The sequence below is a fragment of the Salmo salar genome, chromosome 05 (assembly GCF_965601325.2).
Source record: "Salmo salar chromosome 05, fSalSal1, whole genome shotgun sequence".
NCBI lineage: Eukaryota > Metazoa > Chordata > Actinopteri > Salmoniformes > Salmonidae > Salmo > Salmo salar.
Window position 1 is genome coordinate 48,503,595 of NC_138295.1, and position 27,118 is coordinate 48,530,712.

The 27,118-nt window shown below is 44.1% G+C and overlaps 1 protein-coding gene across 5 annotated transcripts in view; it reads left to right on the forward strand.

Moving 5' to 3' along the window:
- LOC106604982 (receptor-type tyrosine-protein phosphatase U) overlaps positions 1-27,118 on the forward strand; it is a 242,004-nt gene that overhangs the window by 198,597 nt on the left and 16,289 nt on the right. For 4 of the 5 annotated variants that reach the window (XM_082975229.1, XM_082975232.1, XM_082975233.1 and 1 more), the window contains 4 exons: positions 10,742-10,880; positions 14,210-14,367; positions 22,927-23,114; positions 25,242-25,359. In XM_082975229.1, coding sequence (XP_082831355.1) covers positions 10,742-10,880; positions 14,210-14,367; positions 22,927-23,114; positions 25,242-25,359 — 603 coding nt within the window. The remainder of the gene's footprint in view (positions 1-10,741; positions 10,881-14,209; positions 14,368-22,926; positions 23,115-25,241; positions 25,360-27,118) is intronic. The other variant, XM_082975231.1, reaches the window with a different exon arrangement.

Here is a 27,118-nt window from a genome sequence, read left to right on the forward strand (position 1 = left end):
CTTGCCTCTGGCACATACTGTGGGGGGGGGGGGGGGGGGAGAGAGAGACAGAGAGAGAAAAAACATAAAGGGCCTTGATGAGAACCCTATGAAAACGTATTTGAACATTCAGCCACATTGTATTTTAATCAGCCTTTTAACATCCTTCTTGAAAAACAAGAAATAATATGGTGTCCGACAGGGTTAAGTAAGAAGACCAGCTTTAGAAACTACAACTGATGTAACTAAATTGACAAATAGGATTCCTCAGTGCCACGCCCTGATCTGTTTCACCTGTCCTTGTGCTTGTCTCCACCCTCCTCCAGGTGTCGCCCATCTTCCCCACTAATCCCCTGTCTGTTCGTCTTGTTTGTCAAGTCAATCCGCGTTTTGTCTCAGCTCCTGCTTTTCCCCAGTTTCTCTTTTCCTCGCTCTCCTGGTTTTGACCATTGCCTGTCCTGACTCTGAGTCCGCCTGCCTGACCACTCTGCCTGCCCTTGACCCTGAGCCTGCCTGCCGTCCTGTGCCTTTGCCCCTACTCTGGATTTCCGACCTCTTCCTGACCTGTGATTTGCCTGCCCCTGTTGCTGGAATAAACATTGTTACTTCAACACAGTTTGCATTTGCGTCTTACCTGAAACGTGATAGTACAAACTGGCCATGAGTGACCCAGCAGACTTGGACCAGCTCCGCAACGCCATCTCCTCCCAAGGAGCTATCATTAGTTGACACAAGGAGTTGCTTTGCGGTCTGATGGAAGGGTTCCAGGACGTGGCTGAACGTCACAACCTAGCATTGGACCCATTGCGGGAGCAATTCCGTGAGTTGCCTACCAGGCAGCCTACCATGACGGTAACCTCCAAGCCCCTCAGTAACCCAGCTGGTAGCAGCGCCATCACCCTGGTTTCCCGGGAACCCCGCTTACCTACCCCAGAGCGCTACGATAGAGATTCCAGAACCTGCTGGCCTTTCTCTCCCAGTGCTCCCTCGTTTTCGAGCTGCATCCTTCTTCGTTCCCCTCGGACCTCTCGAAGATAGCGTACATTATTACGCTGAGGTCCGGGAGGGCACTCGCCTGGGCCACGGCGGTGTGGGAGCAACAATCCGCTGTCTGCCTCTGGCTGGAAGAATTCGTGGCGGAGGTGAGAAGTTTTTGAGGCTCTGGTGTGCGGGAGTGAGACTGCCCGGAAGTTACTCCAGCTTCGGCAGGACACCCTCAATGTGGCACACTATGCAGTAGAGTTCCGCACACTAGCAGCGGAGGGTACCTGGAACCCGGAAGCTCTGTTCGACACATTCCTGCACAGATTATCAGAGGAGGTAAAGGATGAGCTGGCAGCCCGAGAACTACCGATGGATCTCGACTCACTCATCGCTTTAACCATCAGGATCGATGGTCAGCTTCGGGAACGTAGGCGGGAGAAGAGGTCTGATTGCAGTCCCAATCGTTCACTCAGGGATCCCACTTTGCATCTGATGAACTCCGGAAGTCCCCGTCGTCTACATCCCTGAGAGGATCTGAGCTTACCCGAGTCCCTCCAAGAGCCTCCAGAGACTGACGATTCACCTCTTACATTTTACATTTTTAGTCATTTAGCAGACGCTCTTATCCAGAGCGACTTACAGTAGAGTGCATACATTTTTAAATACTGCCGAACCGATGCAGCTCGGCAGGGCTAGGGTGTCTCCAGCCGAACGCGTACGCACACTTGAGACCCAGAGTTGTCTGTATTGCGGTACTGCTGGTCATTTTGTGTCTACCTGTACCTTCAAGAGACCTAGCTTATTGTTTTGAAGTGAGTACACTGGTGGGTCTGAATTTTTTTTTGTCTCCCCTTGCTCGCCCCCCTTTCTGTGCCATCCTGCGGTGGGGCGACCAGTCTAAGTCTCTCCAGGTACTCATCGACTCGGTGGCCAATGTGAGTCTCATGGACATTACCCTGGCGTCCGAACTGGGCATCCCCACTCAACCCCTCCCCATTCCCATGGGTGTTAGAGCACTGGACAGGCACTCTGTAGGCCAGGTCACCCACCAGACCACCCCCGTCAACCCTACGAGTGTTGGGAACCACAGCGAGACAATCCAATTCCTGCTGGTTGAGTCTCTGCAGGTTCCTGTGGTATTGGGATTCTCTTGGCTCCAGCGACACAATCCCTCCATTGACTGGCTACTGGTGCCATCGTGGGCTGGAGCCTGTCCTGCCACACTCATTGACTGAAGTCAGCTCTGCCTGCCCCGGGAAGTCTTCCTGGGGGCTTGGAAATTGTCATGGACCTCTCCGCCAGCGTACCAGGACCTCCAGGAGGGGTTCAGTAAGGCCCGGGCCACTTCGCTTCCACAGCACTGACCGGTATCTAAGAAGGTCAAGCCTGAGGCCCTGGCACGCCACTATAGTGCCGCGACTACACCCCCAGAAGCCAAGACCTTTTCCACCCGGTCCAAGATCATTAGCCCCTCTGCTGTTTGTCCTCGGTTGCCCTGTACACTCCATATTTTTCCTACCTTTTCTGTGTCTAGAGTTAACCATGTCTGACTGCCCCTTGTCTCCTATTTCCAGGCCCACCCTTCTCCCCTGTCTCATTGATGGCCGACCTGCGTACATGGTGAGACATTTCGGGGCAGGGGATTCCAGTACCTGGTTGACTGGGAGGGTTATGGCACAGAGGAGAGGTGCTGGGTTTCCGCTAGGGAAGGCCTGGGTCCAGGCCTTATCTCTGTGTTCCAGCACCGGCATGCTGCTCAACCAGATATGCGCCCTGGTAGCGTCCCTGGGGGGTACTGTCACACCCTGATCTGTTTCACCTGTCCTTGTGCTTTTATCCACCCCCCTCCAGTTGTCGCCCATCTTCCCCACTTATCCCCTGGGTATTTATACCTGTGTTTTCTGTCTCTTTGTGCCAGTTTGTCTTGTTTGTCAAGTCAACCAGTATTTTGTCTCAGCTCCTGCTTTTCCCCAGTCTCTCTTTTCCTCGCTCTCCTGGTTTTGACCATTGCCTGTCCTGACTCCACCTGCCTGACGGCTCTGCCTGCCTCTGAGCCTGCCTGCTGTCCTGTGCCTTTGCCACTACTCTGGATTATCAACCCCTGCCTGCATTGACCTGTCATTTGCCTGCCCCTGTTGTTGTAATGAACATTGTTACTTCAACACAGTCTGCATTTGGGTCTTAACTGAAACATGATACCCAGATTATTAACAATTTCAACGTACAGCACATCAGTGGTTAGTCATTTTTTGATCTATGTGATCCCTCTAACGTTAAACATGATTGCTGCTGCATCACTGCATTTTACTGGTTGTGAAAAATTAATTTGAATCAGCCTTTGATCAGCAAAGTGGAGACAAATTATTTGGGTTTAGTTAACAAAGCTGGAGATTATCTATCAACTTCCAGGTGACAGTTTAACCTCCCTGGGCAAGGTGGGACGCTTAGTCAACAGCCAGTGGAATCGCATGGCGCGAAATACAAATACCTCATAAATGCTATAACTTCAATTTCTCAAACATATGACTATTTTACACCATTTTAAAGACAAGACTCTCGTTAATCTAACCACATTGTCCGATTTCAAAAAGGCTTTACAGCGAAAACAAAACATTAGATTATGTCAGGAGAGTACCCTGCCAAAAATAATCACACAGCCATTTTCAAAGCAAGCATATATGTCACAAAAAACCAAAACCACAGCTAAATGCAGCACTAACCTTTGATGATCTTCATCAGATGACACTCCTAGGACATTATGTTGTTTTGTTCAATCAAGTTTATATTCATATCAAAAACCAGCTTTTTACATTAGCATGTGATGTTCAGAACTAGCATACCCACCGCAAACTTCCGGTGAATTTACTAAATTACTCACGATTAACGTTCCCAAAATACATAACAATTACTTTAAGAACTATAGATACAGAACTCCTTTATGCAATCGCGGTGTCAGATTTTAAAATAGCTTTTCGGTGAAAGCACATTTTGCAATATTCTGAGTACATAGCCCGGCCATCACAGCTAGCTAATTTGACACCCACCAAGTTTGGCCCTCACCAAACTCAGATTTACTATAAGAAAAATTGGATTAACTTTGCTGTTCTTCGTCAGAATGCACTCCCAGGACTTCTACTTCAACAACAAATGTTGTTTTGGTTCCAAATAATCCATAGTTATATCCAAATACCGCCGTTTTGTTCAGGTAACTATCCGAAGGGTGATGCGCGAGCGCATTTCGTGACAAAAAAATTCAAAATATTCCATTACCGTACTTCGAAGCATGTCAGACGCTGTTTAAAATCAATTTTTATGCAATTTTTCTCGTAAAATAGCGATAATATTCCAACCGGGCGACGTTGTATTCATTCAAAGGCTGAAAGAAAAACATGGAGAATTCTCATGAATGCGCATCTCCAGTGTCACTGTCCCCAGCCTGACCAGTAACAAACAGAGCTGCTGTACTTCGCCCAGAGACTGCAGACACCTCATTCCACTTTCTGGTGCCTTCTGAGAGCCAATGGAAGCCTTAGAAAATGTCACGTTACAGCAGAGATGCTGTATTTTCGATAGAGATGCAACAGAAGGATAACAAATTGTCAGACAGGGCACTTCCTGTATGGAATCTTCTCAGGTTTTGGCCTGCCATATGAGTTCTGTTATACTCACAGACACCATTAAAACAGTTTTAGAAACTGTAGAGTGTTTTCTATCCAAATCTACTAATTATATGCATTTTCTCATTTCTGGGCAAGAGTAGTAACCAGTTTAAAATGGGTACGTTTTTTTTATCCGGCCGTGCAAGTACTGCCCCCTAGCCCCAACTGGTTAAATCACAATCTCTTGGCAGCTCCCATGACAACAATAGACTTCTATTTCTTCTCTAAGTGCCAATGTCCACTCTCATCTAGCCGGCAGGTGTATGGATTAATGTGGAAAAAATTTAATGTTTGGCTTAATAGAAATTCCCAGACTAAATGTGGCAAGATGATCCTCTGTCCAGGGTGTCAGTAAAATAAATCAATTTCTTTTCACCCGCAGCCATGTTATTAGATTGAAAAATATAGGCCTACTCCTGTATTTCACATGATGAATTGAAGTTATACATGCCTTCTCCCTCTCTCTTTGTTGGTAGGAACAAAGTCTTTAATTCATTTTCTATCAACTACAGTGTCTTCAGAAAGTACTCGCACCCCTTGACCTTTTACACATTTTGTGTTACAGCCTGAATTTAAAATTGATTAAATTAAGCTTGTTTTGTTACTGGCCTAACCACAATACCCCATAATGTCAGTGGAATTATGTTTTTTGATTTTTTTTTTAACAAATGAATTAAAAATGAAAAGTGAATATGTATGCAACACCTTTCTTATGGCAAACGTACAGTGGGGGGAAAAAAGTATTTGATCCCCTGCTGATTTTGTACGTTTGCCCACTTACAATGAAATGATCAGTCTATAATTTTAATGGTAGTGAGAGACAGAATAACAACAAAAAAATCCTGAAAAACGCATGTCAAAAATGTTATAAAATGAGTTGCATTTTAATGAGGGAAATAAGTATTTGACCCCTCTGCAAAACATGACTTAGTACTTGATGGCAAAACCCTTGTTGGCAATCACAGAGGTCAGACGTTTCTTGTAGTTGGTCACCAGGTTTGCACACATCTCAGGAGGGATTTTCTACCACTCCTCTTTTCAGATCTTCTCCAAGTCATTAAGGTTTCGAGGCTGACGTTTGGCAACTCAAACCTTCAGCTCCCTCCACAAATTTTCTATGGGATTAAGGTCTGGAGACTGGCTAGGCCACTCCAGGACCTTAATGTGCTTCTTCTTGAGCCACTCCTTTGTTGCCTTGGCCGTGTGTTTTGGAATACCCATTCACAACCCTTTTTCAATGCCCTGGCTGAGGGAAAGATGTTCTCACCCAAGATTTAACGGTACATGGCCCCGTCCATCGTCCCTTTGATGCGGTGAAGTTGTCCTGTCCCCTTAGCAGAAAAACACCCCCAAAGCATAATGTTTCCACCTCCATGTTTGACGGTGGAGATGGTGTTCTTGGGGTCATAGGCAGCATTCCTCCTCCTCCAAACACGGCGAGTTGAGTTGATGCCAAAGAGCTCCATTTTGGTCTCATCTGACCACAACACTTTCACCAGTTGTCCTCTGAATCATTCAGATGTTCATTGGCAAACTTCAGACGGGCATGTATATGTATTCTTGAGCAGGGGGAGCTTGCGGGCGCTGCAGGATTTCAGTCCTTCACGGCATTGTGTGTTACCAATTGTTTTCTTGGTGACAATGGTCCCAGCTGCCTTGAGACCATTGACAAGATCCTCCCGTGTAGTTCTGGGCTGATTCCTCACCGTTCTCATGATCATTGCAACCCCACGAGGTGAGATCTTACATGGAGCCCCAGGCCGGGGGTTATTGACAGTTCTTTTGTGTTTCTTCCATTTGCGAATAATCGCACCAAATGTTGTCACCTTCTCACCAAGCTGCTTGGCGATGGTCTTGTAGCCCATTCCAGCCTTGTGTAGGTCTACAATCTTGTCCCTTAGATCCTTGGAGAGATCTTTAGTCTTGGCCATAGTGGAGAGTTTGGAATCTGATTGATTGATTGCTTCTGTGGACAGGTGTCTTTTATACAGGTAACAAGCTGCATTTAGGAGCACTCCCTTTAAGAGTGTGCTCCTAATCTCAGCTCGTTACCTGTATAAAAGACACCTGGGAGCCAGAAATCTTTCTGATTGAGAGGGGGTCATTAAAGTCATTAAAGTAAAAAAAAAATGTGCAAAGCAATTCACTTTTTGTCCTTGAATTCAAAGTGTTATATTTGGGTAAAAATACATTACTGAGTTCCACTCTCCATATTTTCAAGTGTCATCATGTTATGGTACGATTGTAATCGTTAAGGACTGGGGAGTATTTCAGGATAAAGCAATGAACTTAATGGAGCTAAGCGCATGCAAAATCCTAGAGGAAAACCTGGATCGGTCTGTTTCCAACCAGACACTGGGAGATGAATTCACCTTTCAACAGGACAATAACCTAAAACACAAGGCCATATCTACACTGGGGTTGCTTACCAAGAAGACAGTGAATGTTCCTGAATGGCCGTTTTTAATTCAATCTATGGCAAGACCTGAAAATGGTTGTCTAGCAATGACCAACAACCAATTTGACAGAGCTTGAAGAATTTTGAAAAGAATAATGGGCAAATCTTGCACAATACTTGTGTACAGAACTTCAAGGATTAACAATCAACGGGGCTGTAGTGGAGCGGGTCAAGAGTTTCAAGTTCCTTGGTGTCCACATCACCAACAAACTATCATGGTCCAAACACGCCAAGATAGTCGTGAAGAGGGCGCAACAAAACCTTTTCCCCCTCAGGAGACTGAAAAGACTTGGCATGGGTCCCCAGATCCTCAAAAAGTTCTACAGCTGCACTATCGGGCGCGTCCTGACTGGTTGCATCACCGCCTGGTATGGCAACTGCTCGGCATCTGACCATAAGGCGCTACAGAGGGCAGTGCGTATGGCCCAGTACATCACTGGGGTGGAAGTATTGCTTCCTGCAACAAAACCTATATAATAGGCGGTGTCAGAGGAAAGCCCATAAAATTGTCAGAGACTCCAGTCACCATAGACTCTTTTCTCTGCTACCATATGGAAAGCAGTACCAGAGCGCCTAGTCTAGGACCAAAAGGCTCCTTAACAGCTTCTACCCCTAAGCCATAAGACTGCTGAACAATTCATCAAAGGGCAACCGGACTATTACATTGACTATTACTATTACATTGACCCCACCTTCCCTGTATATATCCTTGTTATTGTTATGTTATTGTGTTACTTTTTATACATTTTTACTTTTAGTTTATTTGTTAAATATTTTCTTAACTCTTCTTGAAATGCACTGTTGGTTAAGGGCTTGTAAGTAAGCATTTCACGGTAAGGTCTACACTTGTATTTTGCATATGTGACAAATAAAGTTTGATTTCATTTGACAATCCAGGTGTGGAAAACTCTTAAACTTACCCAGAAAGACTCACAGCTGTAACTGCTGCCAAAAGTGACTCGACAGAATATTGACTTAGGGGTGTGAATACTTATGTAAATTCAATATTTATGTATTTGATTTTCAATACATTTACGCACATTTCTAAAAACATGTTTTCACTTTGTCATTATGGGGTATTGTGTGTAGTTGGCTGAGAAAAACAAATATATTTAATACATTTTGAATTCAGGCTGTAACATAACAAAAAGTGCAAAGAAAAAGACGAAAAAAAAAGAAATGTATGCATTCACTACTGTAAGTCGCTCTGGATAAGAGCGTCTGCTAAATTACTAAAATGTAAAATGTAAATAACAAAATGTGGCTTAAGTCAAAGTGTATAAATATTTTCTGAAGGGAGGCTGGCTGAATTAGTTGTACCTGTCACCCTTGCATGTCAAGCATACTTGTGATACACAAAAAGATGACCTGTGATACTCATGTAAGGAACCCCAAGGCTGTATCCACTCTGTCAGAGGATTTATAAGGCTCAGAGTCCATTAGGCTATGTGATCTGTACACCAATGACATCTATGGTAATTATCTGAGTAAATGTGATAGACTGTAAAAACATTAGTGTCAGAGTACATACAAGGCTGCTAAAACTTTGGGGCTATCCCTTAGTATTGATCAAATGCAACGAGTCATATACAGTATTTGGTGATCTTTCATAAGAAAAACTCTGGGCACCAACCACAAACTTTTCCAAATTTTACTGTAAGAATTCTCCCCCATAGGGATGAGGTCGATGAAATGCCCCTGTGCCTGGTTGCAAAAGGAGAGGGCTAAAACATGCCTTCTTTTCCCTTTCCTCTTGCCTCTGCCCCAGATCTCATTCTGCTCTTGTGAGCCTCTTCATTCCAACCGCTAGCTAGCTATCTAGACCTCTTTCCTTAGGCCAGCTCTGACTTTCTCCTCCACTAAAGAATGGCTGTGCTGTTCCTAAAGGCACAGTAGGGCTGGTTGCAGGGCTGGTTGCAGGGCTGGTTGCAGGGCTGGTTGCAGGGCTGGTTGCAGGGCTGGTTGCAGGGCTGGTTGGGCTGTAAGGAGAGGCTGACACTACACAGAGAAAGTAGATCAGCGGGTTCCTGCTACAAGACAAAAAAAGCTTCTTGCTTCTCCTCCCATTTCCACAAGTGTAGAGCTTTGTGCCAGTGAGATGTGTAACTTTCTATTATAATAATGGCCTTTACTGTATCTTACAGACACTGGGGCACCTTGAAATTATACTGGGGAAAGGGGAATACCTAGTCAGTTCCACAACTGAATGTATTCAACTGAAATGTCTTTCGCATTTAACCCAACCCCTCTGAATCAGAGAAGTGCAGGGGGCTGCCTTAATCGACATCATTGGTACCCAAAGAGCAGTTGTTAACTGCCTTGCTCAAGGCCAGAATGGCAGATTTTTTCACCTTGCCAGTTAGGGGATTTGAACTAGCAACCTTTCAGTTACGGGACCAACGCTCTTAACAGCTAGGCTACCTGCCACCCATACTCTACTGTACTCGTGTGTATTTAAATAAACCACACTATCGCCTTGGATTTAGATTAGTATTGTCTTGGATTTCTTCCACCAAAAAATGCTTTTGTTTTGATGTGGCATTAAACATTCTGTGGTTGTACAGAATGTCTTTGTCTTCAAGCAAAGTCACATTCATTAAGGCACACAATTGAAAACGAAAAGGTCTAGGTAGGCCCTCTCTATGTCAGCTTGTGTTCTTCTGTTTGGTGCCCGTTGAACACGACCCAGGTACTCAGTGTGGCAAGTTTGTGAAGACCCTCCACAAAACATTCCCCCAGTCCTAGACAATTTTTATCCCTAGCCTCATACAGTATATCTCAACCCTCCTTTCCTGTGTATCACTCAAAGACACAAAGGGCTCTTATTGTCAAAGAAGACGCAAACCTTTCCCCATGGCTATTAAAAGAGCAGAGAAATATCCAGTATGATTCACCTATTGAAAAGCTCTCACATGACAGTGGTCTGTTTGTCTCCCATGCAATTATTTTGTCTAATGAACACAATGTGTCTATATTAGCAGGAGCTATTGATGTGGGCACCACACACCCTTTGTAAATGTTTTTATCGTACATTCTGGTAGCCGACAGAGTTTCAATATGTAACATTTGTCCCTTGAAACATACTGCCATATAAATAAATTAAACCGTGCATATGAATGGACAGATGTGGCGGTGAAAAGTCAGTCTGTTCTGGAACATTCTATCTTTTCTCAGCAGTCAGGATGGTTAGTGTAAGTCCAGCCATTGTGATATTACGAGTCAGGATTTGACAGTGATGACTGTTGTGTATGATAAGCATTGATTTGCATTTTAAGCCTGTACATTTCTTCCTATTTCTGTCTCCCTTTTTCTGTCCCCCTCTTTGTAACATTTTATTTAGCTAGGCAAGTCAGTTAAGAACAAATTCTTATTTACAATGACGCCTAGGAAGAGCCTTGTTCAGGGGCAGAACAACAGATTTTTACCTTGTCAGCTCGGGGATTCAATCTAGCAACCTTTTGGTTGCTGGCCCAACACTCTAACCACTAGGCTAGCTGCCACCCCTCTTTCAACCCTCTCTGTCTGTATCTCTCCTTCCTTCTGTTTCTCTCGCTCTCTTGCTCTCTTGCTCTCCACCCCCCTCTCTGTCCCACCTCCTTTCTCTCTCCCTTCATCACTCCCCATCTCTGCCTCCTCCCCTCCCTTCATCCCCCTCTCTCAGCAGCCTGTAAGGACCACCGGCGGGCTCTGGAGGTGTCCCAACACTCAGCGGAGATGGGGCTGATCCTGGGGGTGTGTGCTGGGGGCCTGGTGGTGCTCATCCTGCTCCTGGGGGTCATCATCATCATCATCAGGAAGGGGTGAGTCACTGGCCCACATTTGTATACCACTTCTCGGTCCTCACTCAGTTAGCCAAATAGTTAACTTTCCTCCGAGGCACATGATTACCACACAGGGTGGTAAATAAGTTGTTTCCTAACTGACAATTCTCTGGACCACACAAACCATGCTTGTGTATCTGTAGAATGTTGATGCTATTTTTTAGATTCTACTCTCGAGACTTCCCTAGAACACGTATTTGCCTTTCCAAAGGGCCAGGTTGTTTTGAAGAGAGTACATGTGACAGGGAGGCAGAGAGAGAGAGGAGTACACCCTTATGGTGTATCAGAGGGACCACACCGCTCTCATCTGCAGGGCTCGTTTGAGTGTGAAATATTTAACTAAATACAAATACAATTAAATTACTCACTTACTGTAATTACGCATGCCGGGCAGAAGGTGACCCATAAATGAGACGATAATTGGGAGTGAAAAGGTGTGCTTTAGGAGATGATTAGACTAGCCGCTAGCTCCCAAAGGTCTCACCTCCCCGCAGATGGTGACAACGAGAGGGTCGCCCCACACACCTTTATGGCAGCATTTGACCCAGACGTTACACCCTACTCATATACTCCCTTTCACAGGAGTGCCTTGACACTGCCCTGAGGGGAGTGTCTGTGTTTTGCCCGCTTTTTAATGGCCCACTCTATGATATTTAAATACTTTTTTTTGTAATTATTGGGACAGTGAAGTTTTTTTCTTCTTTTGGCTGTATACTTGACAAGTTTGGATTTGAAATCAAACAATTTGAAGGCATTTTCATCCATATCGGGTGAACCGTGTAGGAATTACAGCAGTTTTTGTACATAGTCCCCCCATTTTGGGGGAGCAAAAGAATTCAGACAAATTCACTTGTATTAAAGTATATGTGTCTTAAAGTAGTAAAAAATAAGTATTTGCATTTTCAAATTCATAGTATGCAATGAGTACATGAAGCTTGTGACTCTACAAATTTGTTGGATGCATTTGCTGTTTGTTTTGGTTGTGTTTCAGATGATTTTGTGCCCAATAGAAATGAATGGTAAACAATTTGTCACTTTTATTGTAAATAAGAATAGAATATGAATGGTAAACAATTTCTAAACACTTCTACATGAATGTGGATGCTACCATGATTACGGATAATCCTAAATTAATGTGAATCCATGATGAGTGAGAAAGTTACACATGCACAAATATCATACCCCCAAGACATGCTAACCTCTCACCATTACAATAACAGGGGAGGTTAGCATTTTTTTAGTTCCAACCCCATCATAACTCAGTCTGGTCTATGCTTATTCAGAAATAGGTGGACATTTCTCAATTACGTAAAGAGGGTTGTTGAGAGTTTCCAGTCCACCTGAACAGGCATTATACATTTAATTTATTTTCATTTAACCTTTTTTAACCAGGTTAGTCTCATTGAGATAAACGATTGTTCATAGAGACCTGGCCAATATAGCAGCACATTCATTTTCATACAAAGACACATTTACAAATAAAACACAAAGCACTACAGTTAAAAAAACATACATTTACACATTGAGGAGGTATGATGTAGGGAGAACTCAGTTCATATCGTTTCCAGTCTGTTAAAGCATCAGTTAACCCCCAACAACTGCTCCCCAGGCACTGATGATGTCGATTAAGACAGACCCTGCACCTCTCTGATTCAGAGGGGTTGGGTTAAATGCGGAATACATATTTTGGTTAAATGCATTTTGTTGTGCAACTGACTAGGTAACCCCCTTTCCCTATATGTAGCCTATTAAAATACACTATATATACAAAAGTATGTGGACACCCCTTCAAATTTGTGGATTTGTCTATTTCAGCCATACCTGATGCTGACAGGTGTATAATATTGAGCACATAGCCATACAATCTCCATAGACAAAAATTAGCTGTGGAATGGCCGTACTGAAGAGCTCAGTGACTTTCAATGTGGCACCGTCATAGGATGCCACCTTTCCAACAATCAGTTTGTCAAATGTCTGCCCTGCTAGAGCTGCCCTGGTCAACTGTATGTTCTGTTATTATGAAGTGGAAACGTGTAGGAGCAACAATGGCTCAGCCGCGAAATTGTAGGCGACACAAGCTCACAGAACAGGACCGACCGAGTGCTGAAGCGCATAGACATTGTCTGTCCTCAGTTGCAACACTCACTACAGAGTTACAAACAGCCTCTGGAAGCAACTTCAGCACAATAACTTAGTTGGGAGCTTCATGTAATGGGTTTCCATGGCCGAGCAGTAAGCCTAAGAGCACCATGCTCAATGCCAAGCATTGGCTGGAGTGGTGTAGAGCTCGCCGCCATTGGACTCTGGAGCAGTGGAAAAGCGTTCTCTGGAGTGATGATTCATGCTTCACCATCAGGCAGTCCAACGGACGATTCTGGGTGCCAGGAGAATGCTACCTGCCTGAATGCATAGTGCCAACTGTAAACTTTGGTGGAGGAGGAAGGCCCCTTAGTTCCAGTGAGGGGGAATCTTAATGCTAAAGCATACAATGACATTCTAGACGATTCTGTGCTTCCAACTTTGTGGCAACAGTTTGGGGAAAGCCCTTTCTTGTTTTAGCATGACATGCACAAAGTGAGGTCCATACAGAAAAGGTTTGACGAGATCGGTGTGGAAGAACTTGACTGGCCTGCACAGAGCCCTAACCTCAAGCTCATCTAACACCTTTGAGATGAACTGGAACACAGACTGCGTGCCAGGCCTAATCACCCAACATCAGTGCCCGACCTCAATAATGCTCTTGTTGCTGAATGGAAGCTAGTGGAAAGCCTTCCCAGAAGAGTGGAAGCTGTTATAGCAGCACATTGGGGACCAACTCCATATTAATGCCCATGATTTTGGAATGAGATGTTCGACAAGCAGGTGTCCACATACTTTTGGTTATGTTGTGTAACTAGGCCTATGAAAAATATGTCAAATTTTTTAATGAAGTCAAGTCTCAAGTCATATGACTCGAGTCCACACCTATGGCATGCACCACACTGGAGAAGAAAGCAGCTTACTCCACTAAGCCAGCATGAAGTTAGCTTTTAGCGGCATGATTGCTACATTTGCTCTGACAGGAAGCAACATGGTTTACCCGTTAAAGGGGAAAACAGTGACATATTCAATTAGAGGCTGGTCTAGCTGCTTTGGCTGTGGTTTGGTCCTGCCACCCTCCTACCTTTCCATTGTTTTGCCAATCGATCATTCACATGCTTGTGCTCTCTGTCTGCCAATGAAGAGTTTCAGTGGCCAAATAAAACTGTTGCTCTCTCTATCCCCCTCTCTCTCTCCCTCTCCCTCTCTCTCTCTCTCTGTGTTTGTAGGAAGCCAGTGAACATAAATAAGACACCCATAACGTACCGTCAGGAGAAGAGTCACATGGGTTCGATGGAGCACAGTTTCACTGACCAGAGTACCCTGCAGGAGGATGAGCGTGTGGCCCTCTCTGCAGCACGCATGGCACACACCTGCAGCATGCGCGGTAAGACACACATACACAGGAATAAGCACACACACCTGCAGTATGTGCTTTCAAATGAAAGAAGACACCAGCAATCAAGCTATGATTAATTCCTGGAACACCTGAGGACTAAAATATTCACTCACATAATCACTTAGGACAAGCTTTTCCCAAAATGTTCATCAAAAGCTCCCACAATATTGTGTGTGAACTTTATACCTCCCACAACTTCCATTTAGTCTTAGAAAAGCGTCATATACCTCAGAAGCAGCTATGCTCCCTGCAGCAGATCCACAGTCTAATAAGATAACAAGAAAAAATTTATTGCAAACAGAAGTAAAGTGAAACACCTTCAGGCAAGAAAATGATTTGTGATTCTAGTTGTCTTCCTTTTCATCTCGATATCTTGAAATATTAAGGTGCATAACAGAGAAGGTAGGAAAAATCATATTGTTCCTTAAAGTTTCCTTAACTGCGACTGTAGTATTCAGGAATATATATATTTTTGTCATTTTTGTCAGACAGCCATAAACAAATGCCATTTCGATCACGTCATTAAACAGTTTTAGTTGAAAATGAAATATCATACAATTAATTTATATCACATTAATTTATACATTTGTTCATTAATTTGTATTTAATCTTATTTTAAGAGATTTTATGTTTTCCTAATGTTAATAATTCAACACAATGCTTGAATGTTTTTATCATGAAAAATGAGATGAGACCTTTTTGTGAGATTATGATAACAACCATATATGATTACCCTATCTAAAACAAATCAATCAATCAATCAAATTATACATAATATTCTCAATTACCTAAAAAATATGGGTGGGGTGGAAATGACATCTATGTAAAAAAAAAAAAAATATGAAAACAATATTTTATTACAAACAGTTTGAACAACAACCATTGTTAAACATTTAATTCATTTAAGACAAAGTAAGATTCCAAAAGTAGCCGATGGGCAGAGCTCAAGGAAGGAGGCCAGTGTTTTTGCGAGATGGGCCCAGATTGCAGGGGGGTCATCCGCATAGAAGAGCTCAATGAGCAAAGTGAAACTGTATAATTTGTGGTATGTCCATCACGGGTGTGGAGGGTCACCTGCTTGTGAGAATCACAAAAGTGAACTGCCTGAATTTCACTGGTGTATTTACACAGGTAGTTCTCTGCAAAGTCAATATGCACGATGATCTCTCCGCAGATTCTCTTTTAATTCTATCAGTTTGGAGTATTGATGTCGAATGTTGTACACGTGTTTCCCCAACTTCTCTTTCAGTCCTTTGGAAAAGTCCTCCAGTAGAATCAGCAGTGTGCCACACACCTTTTCTTTTGCTGTCAAATGGACAGTGAACTTCTCCATGTTTCCCTCTCTTGTTTTTCCTTCTCTCTCTTCAGCTTTGTTTTTTCACTCAAACCACCATGTCTGCTCACTAGCATCAAAATCAGATGTTTTAAGCTCTTTTGCTTGGCAAATGGAGCACTCTGTGTACATGCACTCTTTCTTCAGGTTCTCACAGCACAAAGACTCAAGGTTCTCAATGTTGCTGCAGCTGATCCCTTTGTGATGCTGTAGTTTTACTGCCACGAACTGGAGGTTGGCGTGGGTTTTGCAGAGGCATGTGTCCCTATCCTGGACTGTTGGCTTGACAACCCAAAAAGGACGTATTCTGCAGAATTCATAGTAGGACATTTTAATCTCTGAATTATCCCTCTTAAAATTCTGATAAAGGTTCTGAATTGTGCCATTCAAGAAGCGCTTCTGCTTTTTCTTCTTGTTCCTTGTTAGTGTGTCCTTTTTCTCTGTTGTTGCTCTACTGTTGTCATCACGTTTGTAATTATGTTACACTTTTTTTCCCTTGAGTATTGAAGACTTGTTGGCCTGTTTTCATTTGCTCTTTGACCAGGCCATACTTTCTCAGGATGTTGCCTCTGAGCATTTTTTAAGCTTGTCCTTGGCACTGCACATTTTTTTATACTTTTGCTTTAACTCTGCAATGATGGCATTTTGAAACAATAAAATCCTTCGGAGTTTCTTTCATTTGCTGTTTTGTCTTTGTCTTTGGGGAATCTTGTCACTCCATTTTCTTCATCAGTTGATCATCCATTATTTTGTATTTCTCAGCTTTCCGTAAAGTTTTATCAAGTTTGACATTTGTCATTTGTATATTTTTGAGCGACCTCTTCCAAACTTTTTCCTTCCAGCAAGTATTCGACTTCTCATTCCTGTTGCAGATGATAAGGAAGGGGTTTCAGGGCATGCATCAGGGGCAGGTAAGTTAGAGGCAGGTAAGTTAGGGGCAGGTAAGTTAGGGGCAGGTATGTTGGCCTCATGTTCTGGTTGCAAGTCATCTGGTGACTGAGGTGGTGTTGCCTGATAGGTAGGTCTCCAGTGCAACTGTTTTCTTTAAAGTCTGTCTTCTATTCCGTTAGTTGCATTTCCATTGCCTTCTCTTGCTTCTTTGTTTTTGCTTTGTAAGCTCAGAGATAGATTTCACTTCTCTCTTCTCTTTTTTCTTCCAGTATTTCTCCCTTTCTATTTGCAGAAGCAGATGTATTTTTATTTTGTTTCTATGTCTGTGACCTCTATGCTGTTTTATGTGGCATATTTTAAAAGCAAAGTTAAGTTTTTCGAGATTAAATTAATTTAAAGCATGATTAAATAAGCCTAAAATACATTTAAAAGTACAAAGTAATAATATAATATATTTTTGTCATTTCCGCTACGTTCGGTCATTTTCACAACAGTTAAGTTTGTGATGGAAATGACTGTCATAGAAATGACACAAGTTTTTGGAGAAAAATGATTGGTTAGCATGTTTTGGCTTGTATTGCAGCTGGCATATTATTTACACTAAATACATAAAAAAGAAAAATTAATAAAATTCTACCACAAATTAAAGAAATTATAACCTGTTTGGAAATGACTGACAATAAAAATGTTCACTACACAAGCAATATTTACCTAGATTTAGCTTCAACTTCTGGACATCATATCTGGAACAACTGTCCGCTGCAGCAATGTGCTTCAGTGTCGCAATACGTTTCCATGGTAACTAAGTTAACATTCTCTTGCAAAAACGTTATTAATGAGGAATTTGCCCACTGTGGTGGAAATGACACCACTACCAAAGGACAGGTAGTGGGGCAGGTGAGAGACTGGTTAGCAGAGCTCAACAACAACAAAAAATCCCCATAAATATTGACATAGATTTTATTTTACCTGGAGTTCCAGGTCTCCGGCAGCCTCTGGAACTGCCGGTCTGCAGCCAACAAGGCTGAGTTCATCTCAGCCTATGCTACCCTCCAGTCCCTAGACTTCCTGGCGCTGACGGAAACATGGATTACCACAGATAACACTGCTACTCCTACTGCTCTCTCTTCGTCTGCCCACGTGTTCTCGCATACCCCTAGAGCATCGAGCCAGCGGGGTGGTGGCACTGGAATCCTCATCTCTCCCAAGTGGACATTCTCTCTTTCTCCCCTGACCCATCTGTCTATCTCCTCATTTGAATTCCATGCTGTCACAGTTACCAGCCCTTTCAAGCTTAACATCCTTATCATTTATCGCCCTCCAGGTTCCCTTGGAGAGTTCATCAATGAGCTTGACGCCTTGATAAGTTCCTTTCCTGAGGATGGCTCACCTCTCACAGTTCTGGGTGACTTTAACCTCCCCACGTCTACCTTTGACTCATTCCTCTCTGCCTCCTTCTTTCCACTCCTCTCCTCTTTTGACCTCACCCTCTCACCTTCCCCCCCTACTCACAAGGCAGGCAATACGCTTGACCTCATCTTTACTAGATGCTGTTCTTCCACTAATCTCATTGCAACTCCCCTCCAAATCTCCGACCACTACCTTGTATCCTTTTCCCTCTTGCTCTCATCCAACACTTCTCACTCTGCCCCTACTCGGATGGTATTGCGCCGTCCCAACCTTCGCTCTCTCTCTCCCGCTACTCTCTCCTCTTCCATCCTATCATCTCTTCCCTCTGCTCAAACCTTCTCCAACCTATCTCCTGATTCTGCCTCCTCAACCCTCCTCTCCTCCCTTTCTGCATCCTTTGATTTTCTCTGTCCCCTATCCTCCAGGCCGGCTCGGTCCTCCCCTCCTGCTCCGTGGCTCGACGACTCACTACGAGCTCACAGAACAAGGCTCCGGGCAGCCGAGCGGAAATGGAGGAAAACTCGCCTCCCTGCGGACCTGGCATCCTTTCACTCACTCCTCTCTACATTCTCCTCTTCTGTCTCTGCTGCTAAAGCCACTTTCTACCACTCTAAATTCCAAGCATCTGCCTCTAACCCTAGGAAGCTCTTTGCTACCTTCTCCTCCCTCCTGAATCCTCCTCCCCCTCCCCCCCCCCCTCCTCCCTCTCTGCGGATGACTTCGTCAACCATTTTGAAAAGAAGGTTGACGATATCCGATCCTCGTTTGCTAAGTCAAACGACACCGCTGGTCCTGCTCACACTGCCCTACCCTGTGCTTTGACCTCTTTCTCCCCTCTCTCTCCAGATGAAATCTCGCGTCTTGTGACGGCCGGCCGCCCAACAACCTGCCCACTTGACCCTATCCCCTCCTCTCTTCTCCAGACCATTTCCGGAGACCTTCTCCCCTTCCTCACCTCGCTCATCAACTCATCCTTGACCGCTGGCTACGTCCCTTCCGTCTTCAAGAGAGCGAGAGTTGCACCCCTTCTGAAAAAACCTACACTCGATCCCTCCGATGTCAACAACTACAGACCAGTATCCCTTCTTTCTTTTCTCTCCAAAACTCTTGAACGTGCCGTCCTTGGCCAGCTCTCCTGCTATCTCTCTCAGAATGACCTTCTTGATCCTAATCAGTCAGGTTTCAAGACTGGGCATTCAACTGAGACTGCTCTTCTCTGTGTCACGGAGGCTCTCCGCACTGCTAAAGCTAACTCTCTCTCCTCTGCTCTCATCCTTCTAGACCTATCTGCTGCCTTTGATACTGTGAACCATCAGATCCTCCTCTCCACCCTCTCCGAGTTGGGCATCTCCGGCGCGGCCCACGCTTGGATTGCGTCCTACCTGACAGGTCGCTCCTACCAGGTGGCGTGGCGAGAATCTGTCTCCGCACCATGCGCTCTCACCACTGGTGTCCCCCAGGGCTCTGTTCTAGGCCCTCTCCTATTCTCGCTATACACCAAGTCACTTGGCTCTGTCATATCCTCACATGGTCTCTCCTATCATTGCTATGCAGACGACACACAATTAATCTTCTCCTTTCCCCCTTCTGATAACCAGGCGGCGAATCGCATCTCTGCATGTCTGTCAGACATATCAGTGTGGATGACGGATCACCAGCTCAAGCTGAACCTCGGCAAGACAGAGCTGCTCTTCCTCCCGGGGAAGGACTGCCCGTTCCATGATCTCGCCATCACGGTTGACAACTCCCTTGTGTCCTCCTCCCAGAGTGCTAAGAACCTTGGCGTGATCCTGGACAACACCCTGTCGTTCTCCACTAACATCAAGGCGGTGACCCGATCCTGTAGGTTCATGCTCTACAACATTCGCAGAGTACGACCCTGCCTCACACAGGAAGCGGCGCAGGTCCTAATCCAGGCACTTGTCATCTCCCGTCTGGATTACTGCAACTCGCTGTTGGCTGGGCTCCCTGCCTGTGCCATTAAACCCCTACAACTCATCCAGAACGCCGCAGCCCGTCTGGTGTTCAACCTTCCCAAGTTCTCTCACGTCACCCCGCTCCTCCGCTCTCTCCACTGGCTTCCAGTTGAAGCTCGCATCCGCTACAAGACCATGGTGATTGCCTACGGAGCTGTGAAGGGAACGGCACCTCCATACCTTCAGGCTCTGATCAGGCCCTACACCCAAACAAGGGCACTGCGTTCATCCACCACTGGCCTGCTGGCCCCCCTACCTCTGAGGAAGCACAGTTCCCGCTCAGCCCAGTCAAAACTGTTCGCTGCTCTGGCACCCCAATGGTGGAACAAGCTCCCTCACGACGCCAGGACAGCGGAGTCAATCACCACCTTCCGGAGACACCTGAAACCCCACCTCTTTAAGGAATACCTAGGATAGGATAAAGTAATCCTTCTAACCCCCCCCCCCCTTAAAAGATTTAGATGCACTATTGTAAAGTGGTTGTTCCACTGGATATCATAAGGTGAATGCACCATTTTGTAAGTCGCTCTGGATAAGAGCGTCTGCTAAATGACTTAAATGTAATGTAAATGTAATTTTATTGACTATTTCTCTAGGAGATAACATTATATAATGTGCAATTATTGTTTTCTAATAGAAAAACATACTAGAAGCTCAAAGGTTTGGGTCAGGGACAAGGACAAAACAGTGAAATTGAGGTATAAAATGCATCTGAAAAGTAGCTATAATACTTGACAGAGAGGTGTTAAAGAAATCTGGGGTGATTGTAGTATGAACTTAATGTATAAATATTTTTTATAAAAGCCCCCAAATGTACCCTGAGGACATAGAAGTGATCGTAGTTGCAGAATCACCCAGCTACTCTGTAAGCTAGCTTGACGTACTAGAAAGTAATATAAACAAGTTGAGAAAAAAGTAACTCCAAGAAATGTGGTTTATTACTTTCTGAGGTAATTTGGTTATCCTGTCTTGATTGTAGAGGTTCTATTTTGCTATCTTACAAAATTAAAGCGATCTCTTTGAGTTTAGTCAGTGAATCAGGCCGTCTCCATGGTAACCAGATACTCTTACTGCTGTACATGCCTTCAAACTAAGGAAATATTTGAGGGGCTCTATGCAACACCCTTAAAAAATTCCCTTAGGTAAGGGGAAATTATCCCTTAAGGTAAACCCTTAAGGGAAACACTTTAGATGTTTTATACAACCAGGCCCTGATACACTTAATAGTTAATCAAAGAGAGATTAGATGGTGTCATCTCAATCAAATATTACTACCCAAACAAACATGGTTAGGAGGAGGGCATACTATAATAAAATGATGTTGGGTCTGTAACTTATCACCCTGCCCATGGAGAAAAGCACCCTAGCTAATTATAACACACAAAGTAAGAAAAACAAATAAGTGCATAATTCTAGCATTGCCTAAAATTATTAATTAGATACTAATGAGATAGACCTCTATAAGCAATATAACAGTGGAGATGTACAAATTATGGCAATGGCATATATGATGATAAGCGGTTAAGAGGCAAGCCGTAATTTTTATTAAGACATGAGCGAGCTGAGACGGATGTAGCCTATATGCCGCCTATTTGTTCATCATTTTTTAAATTTACAGAGCGACATAAACATGGGCCTTTCTTACAGTATTCTCCTTGTACATCAAGTCAGAACCATATAATAAATAACGTGGGCACATAAGCAGACAATGAAAGCTCTTACAATATTCAATCATTACATTTCTCTAAAACAGGCTATAGGCTACATGTGCACTACCAAGTCCGAACAGTAGACTACACAATTTAATGCATGCTATAATTCTGACAAGCACGTACCTATTCTCCTCCTTTTGTTGGTTGTGAAGTTCATCTCTATGTGGTGTGTAGTTGAGCCACAACGTTTGATTTCCCCAGCAATCTGAGTTCAACAGCGTTGTCTACTGTATATGTTATGCACAATTCTCATGTTTTGAAACCCTTTCAGACAGATGTTTTAAATCCTTAAACCCAGACTTGGACCACACACCCTCTCCACTGAATAACAGGCAGGGGATGCGAAATAGTGATTGCTCTGAGATGCTTGCATTTAGCCACGGCTTCCTTCCAAACCACTCATTGTTGAATTTGCGATTTCAGACTTGTTGTGTAATGTTTATGTCCAATGGCCGATGAGCACCAATACATTTTATCTCTGATTTCTCTTTATATGCAAAGTATTGAAAAGGATTTGCCAGTAGATTGTCGACTTGATTCATGGTGACGACTGCTAGCTTGCTAGCTAAGATTTTGAAAGTATGAAAAATGTTGAACGTATCAGTCCAATCAAAGGTACTGTAGATATAATGTCATGTCATTCTATCTGTGGCCAATGACCTTGAGCCTTCTTGGATGGCACTTGTAACCCAAGGGGCTAAAATGTTTGAGCGCTAACAGACTTGGGGGTGACGTGCTGCCCCATGAGTGATAGAAAACTTAGCCAATCATGACAGAAAACTGAGCCAATCAGGCGCAACACTCTGTATTTTCTGCTGGCTTGCCCCACCACCACAGAAAGCACTGAGCTAGGCTGAAACACCTGCATTTTGGAGCTGCCTTACTCAAGAAAGCAAAAAAGAGACCATGTTTATTTGCGGCTTTATTAACTCAATGACATTTGTTTTACATTGTTTGCAATCTGATATGTGACGTGTATTAATGCCAAAATAACAAGCAAAACAGGAAAAAAATGTACCCCCCAAAAAATGTACCTAAAAATGTGGGGCTCAAAACCCTGAATGACGGGTCACCACTGAGCCTATGGAATATTGACTGGCATTGACATCAACAGGAATTTCATATGAAAAATCAAGTTGCAAACAAATTACTCAATTTCAGATACCACCTTTTGTGTATAACTCTATGCCTAATGGTGCCCCCTTCCTTTGTCCTTCTCTCACAGGTGAGCAGTGTAGCTCAGTGAACGAGTCCAGTAGTCTTCTGGGGGGTTCGTCGCGACGCCAGTGTGGGCGTAAGGGCTCACCCTACCACACCGGTCAACTCCACCCTGCTGTGCGCGTGGCCGACCTTCTCCAGCACATCAACCAGATGAAAACTGCAGAGGGGTACGGCTTCAAACAGGAGTACGAGGTAGGAAGTATAGGTACAGAGGCATGGTTGTGGCTGATGTGTGTTTGGGTGGTATAAGGGTGTATTGCTGGGGAAGGTGTGAGAAAATACAAGTTTGTAGTCATGTCATCATACAGTATTTAGGGGTTTAAAATGTAGAATAAGTCATAATTTAGAAGTCAAAATTGTAGACAGGAGATTATGCATTAAGTAGATTGTGTGAAGTTATCACTCACATCCCAGTTCTTACAGATTGCAAAAATGTATGATCAGGGTTAAAAGACACTTCTTGGACCAAGTTCACTGTGAGACAATTAATAAATCATCATTATCTGGAGCTCAAATTTGTCAGAGTGGCTGTAGCTGATTAAGCCCCCCAATCCCCAGGGGTTCTCCAGACCAGGAGGCCATTTGTTCCCCAGCCCAGTGACCGTCAATTGTCTCAGCATCGGGGGCTCGGTGGCTCCCAACCCCTGGCTGACCTCCAGTACCACACTGAAAAAAGATCCTTAGTACTCTGGTTGGAGGAGAATTCTCAACAGAGGTTTTTGGGCTTGTATAGGATGTCACCAAGTTGAAAGTATTCTTAAGTGGTGCACGGCACAACGAGGGGGACATTTTGTGAAATCATCGCCTACAATTAAGGAGAGAAGCCTTGGGGGACTTATAGGCTCTGTTCAAAACTTCTTTATGCATCAGGGAGTGTGTGTTAAGGAGAGTCTCCCTCGGTTCCATTATCTCCCGAGGGCTCCCAAGTGGCGCAAACCCTGGTTTGATTCCGGGCTATCACAACCAGCCATGATCAGGAGTCCCATAGGGCGGTGCACAATTGGCCCAGCATCGTCCGGGTTAGGGGAGGGTTTAGCCTGGGTAGGCCATCATTGTAAATAAGAATTTGTTCTTAACTGACTTGCCTAGTTAAATAAAGGGAAAATAATTTAATATCTCTCGACATTCAGACTGTGGAACTGAGTCTGTACTTTACCATAGGTAGAGAGGGAAATGTTATGTTTAGGGAGAAGGCAGAACAAAACCCACTTATTATTCCAGTACCTCTGTAAAGGCTGATTTCCATGGCTGTCTGTCTGTGTCGGGCCACATTTTGGAGGGCACACAGCCCTGAAACATTTTTCTCCTCGGTGGGATACTTCTCCATGATTAGGAAAAAGGAAAATAGTCAAAACCGGTGGGATGGTTGACACAGTAATATTGCACTGGGGGAGAAAAAAGACAGCGATAATTTGTAAACACTGCAGCAAAATTATTCATAACACAGTTATGTAATGGCTCAGACTGTTCTTTACTGTGTCTCGTCTTGTCTTTCATCCGAGTTTTACTCTTCATTTTTTTGTGTGATCCTCAAAACCAATTAACCCCTCCCTCCCTCCCTCCCTCCCTGCACCCTCCACCCCGATCAATGGGCCTCACTCTCCAAGTCTATATTGGGGAAAAGTGGGGGGGTTGGTGTAATCCCAGGCAGGGTTTGGGTGGTTACTCTCTCTGTGGGGAGCAGCAGGGTTGTATTCCCCTGCTCAGCATGCAGGCTTGGATTCACCCACAGTCCCCCCCTGGTGGCTGAACAACCACAGGGGTGTGTGTGGGGGGGAACTTGGCCCCACACACTAGGGGAGAGGAGTAGTTTGGCTGATGAGAACATAAGAGAGCTGGATCCTGCTGCTGGGGTTGCCCTGGAGTCAGGACTGTCATGGGATGGCGATAGTGGGGCATGTTGATGAGAGGACAGGAGCGTGTTGGAACAGAGTTCTGCATGGGACCATGACTAGGCAGGACGTATGGAATTCACTAGCGTGCTCTCTCTGTGTGTGAACATGAAGCTAAGGCTCTTCCACATGTTCTGCATGATCAGTTAATGTGAACAGGTAGCTACTTGTCATATGATGCTTTTGAGCTCCCTTTCAGCTCTAATGGTCTTTGAATAGCACTACACCGTCATGATGTATGCATTGGCTCACTACTTGAAAGATATTGCTCCAATTATACTATTTCCCCCTTACATCACTCAAACACAACAGACAACTGCAGATATAATGGTTTAGAAGAGACGCATTGTAAATATGTTTGACTCGATAGGGGAAGGGTGGTATTGGTGATAGTATCATTAACATGTACTTCCCTACCCCTCCACAGAGCTTCTTTGATGGCTGGGACTGCACCAAAAAGAAGGACAAAACTAAAGGGAGGCATGACACGTTGATGGGATGTAAGTCATCATGGACATGCCAGCCCTCTTGGGACGAATGCACTGGTAAGCAATATTGTCAATCACAAATATGTGTTATATTCTTTTACATGAAAATATTGATATGTAGGATCTTTTGGCCAGGTCTTCCATGTAAAATGGATATTTTTACCTCCGTGGAAGAACCTGAGGTAAAAATACAGTTGAAGTCGGAAGTTTACATACACTTAGGTTGGAGTCTTTAAAACTCGTTTTTCAACCACTCCACAAATTTCTTGTTAACAAACTATAGTTTTGGCAAGTCGGTTAGGACATCTACTTTGTGCATGACACAAGTAATTATTCCAACAATTGTTTATTTATTATTTCACTTAAAATTCACCGTATCACAATTCCAGTGGGTCAGAAGTTTACCAGTCGGTCAGAAGTTTAGCTGACTGTGCCTTTAAACAGCTTGGAAAATTCCAGAAAATGATGTCATGGCTTTAGAAGCTTCTGATAGGCTAATTTATGTAATTTGAGTCAATTGGAGGTGTACCTGTGGATGTATTTCAAGGCCTACTTTCAAACTCAGTGCCTCTTTGCTTGACATCATGGGAAAATCAAAAGAAATCAGCCAAGACCTCAGAAAAAACATTGTAGGCCTCCACAAGTCTGGTTCATCCAATTTCCAAATGCCAAACGAAGGTACCACGTTCATCTGTACAAACAATAGTACGCAAGTATAAACACCATGGGACCATGCAGCTGTCATACCGCTCAGGAAGGAAATGTGTTCTGTCTCCTAGAAATGAACATACTTTGGTGCGAAAAGTGCAAATCAATTCCAGAACAACAGCAAATGACCTTGTGAAGATGCTTTTGGAAACAGGTACAAAGATATCTATATCCACAGTAAAACGAGTCCTATATCGACATAACATGAAAGGCCTCTTAGCAAGGAAGAAGCCACTGCTCCAAAACAGCCATAAAAAAGCAATATACATATACAGTTGAAGTCGGAAGTTTACATACACCTTAACAAAATACATTTTGACCCCAATCAACTTTGGAAGTATGCTTGGGGTCATTGTCCATTTGGAAGACCCATTTGCGACCAAGCTTCAACTTCCTGACTGATGTCTTGATATTTTGCTTCAATATATCCACATAATTTTCGTTCCTAATGATGCCATCTATTTGGTGAAGTGCACCAGTCCCTCCTGCAGCAAAGCACTCCAACAACATGATGCTGCCACCCCCGTGCTTAATGGCTGGGATGGTGTTATTCGGCTTGCAAGCCTCCCCATTTTCCTCTAAACATAATGATGGTCATTATGGCCAAACAGTTCTAATTTTTTTTCATCAGACCAGAGGACACTTTTTCTCCAAAATGTTCGATCTTTGTCCCCATGTGCAGTTGCAAACTGTAGTCTGGCTTTTTATGGCTGTTTTAGAGCAGGCAATGAGTGAGTTGAGATCCGTCGGTAGTTCCTGGGCTGCTAGCTCGTCCTTCACTTCCTCTGATAATCCGTGCAGGAACGTGTCTAACAGCGATTCCGGGTTCCAGGCACTCTCAGCTGCCAATGTGCCGAAATCCACCGTATTGTCTGCATAGTCTTGTCGAAGCTGGAGTAACTTCCGGGCAGGCCTCTCTCCCGGACAATAGAGAATTGAAAACCTTCTTCACCTCCGACACAAACTCCTCCAGACTGATGCATACGGTGGACTGTTGTTCCCACACAGCCTTAGCCCAGGCTAGAGCCCTCCCGGACAGCAGCGTGATGAGGTACGCTATCTTCGAGCGGTTCGAGGGGAAGGAGGAGGGCTGCAGCTTGATGACAAG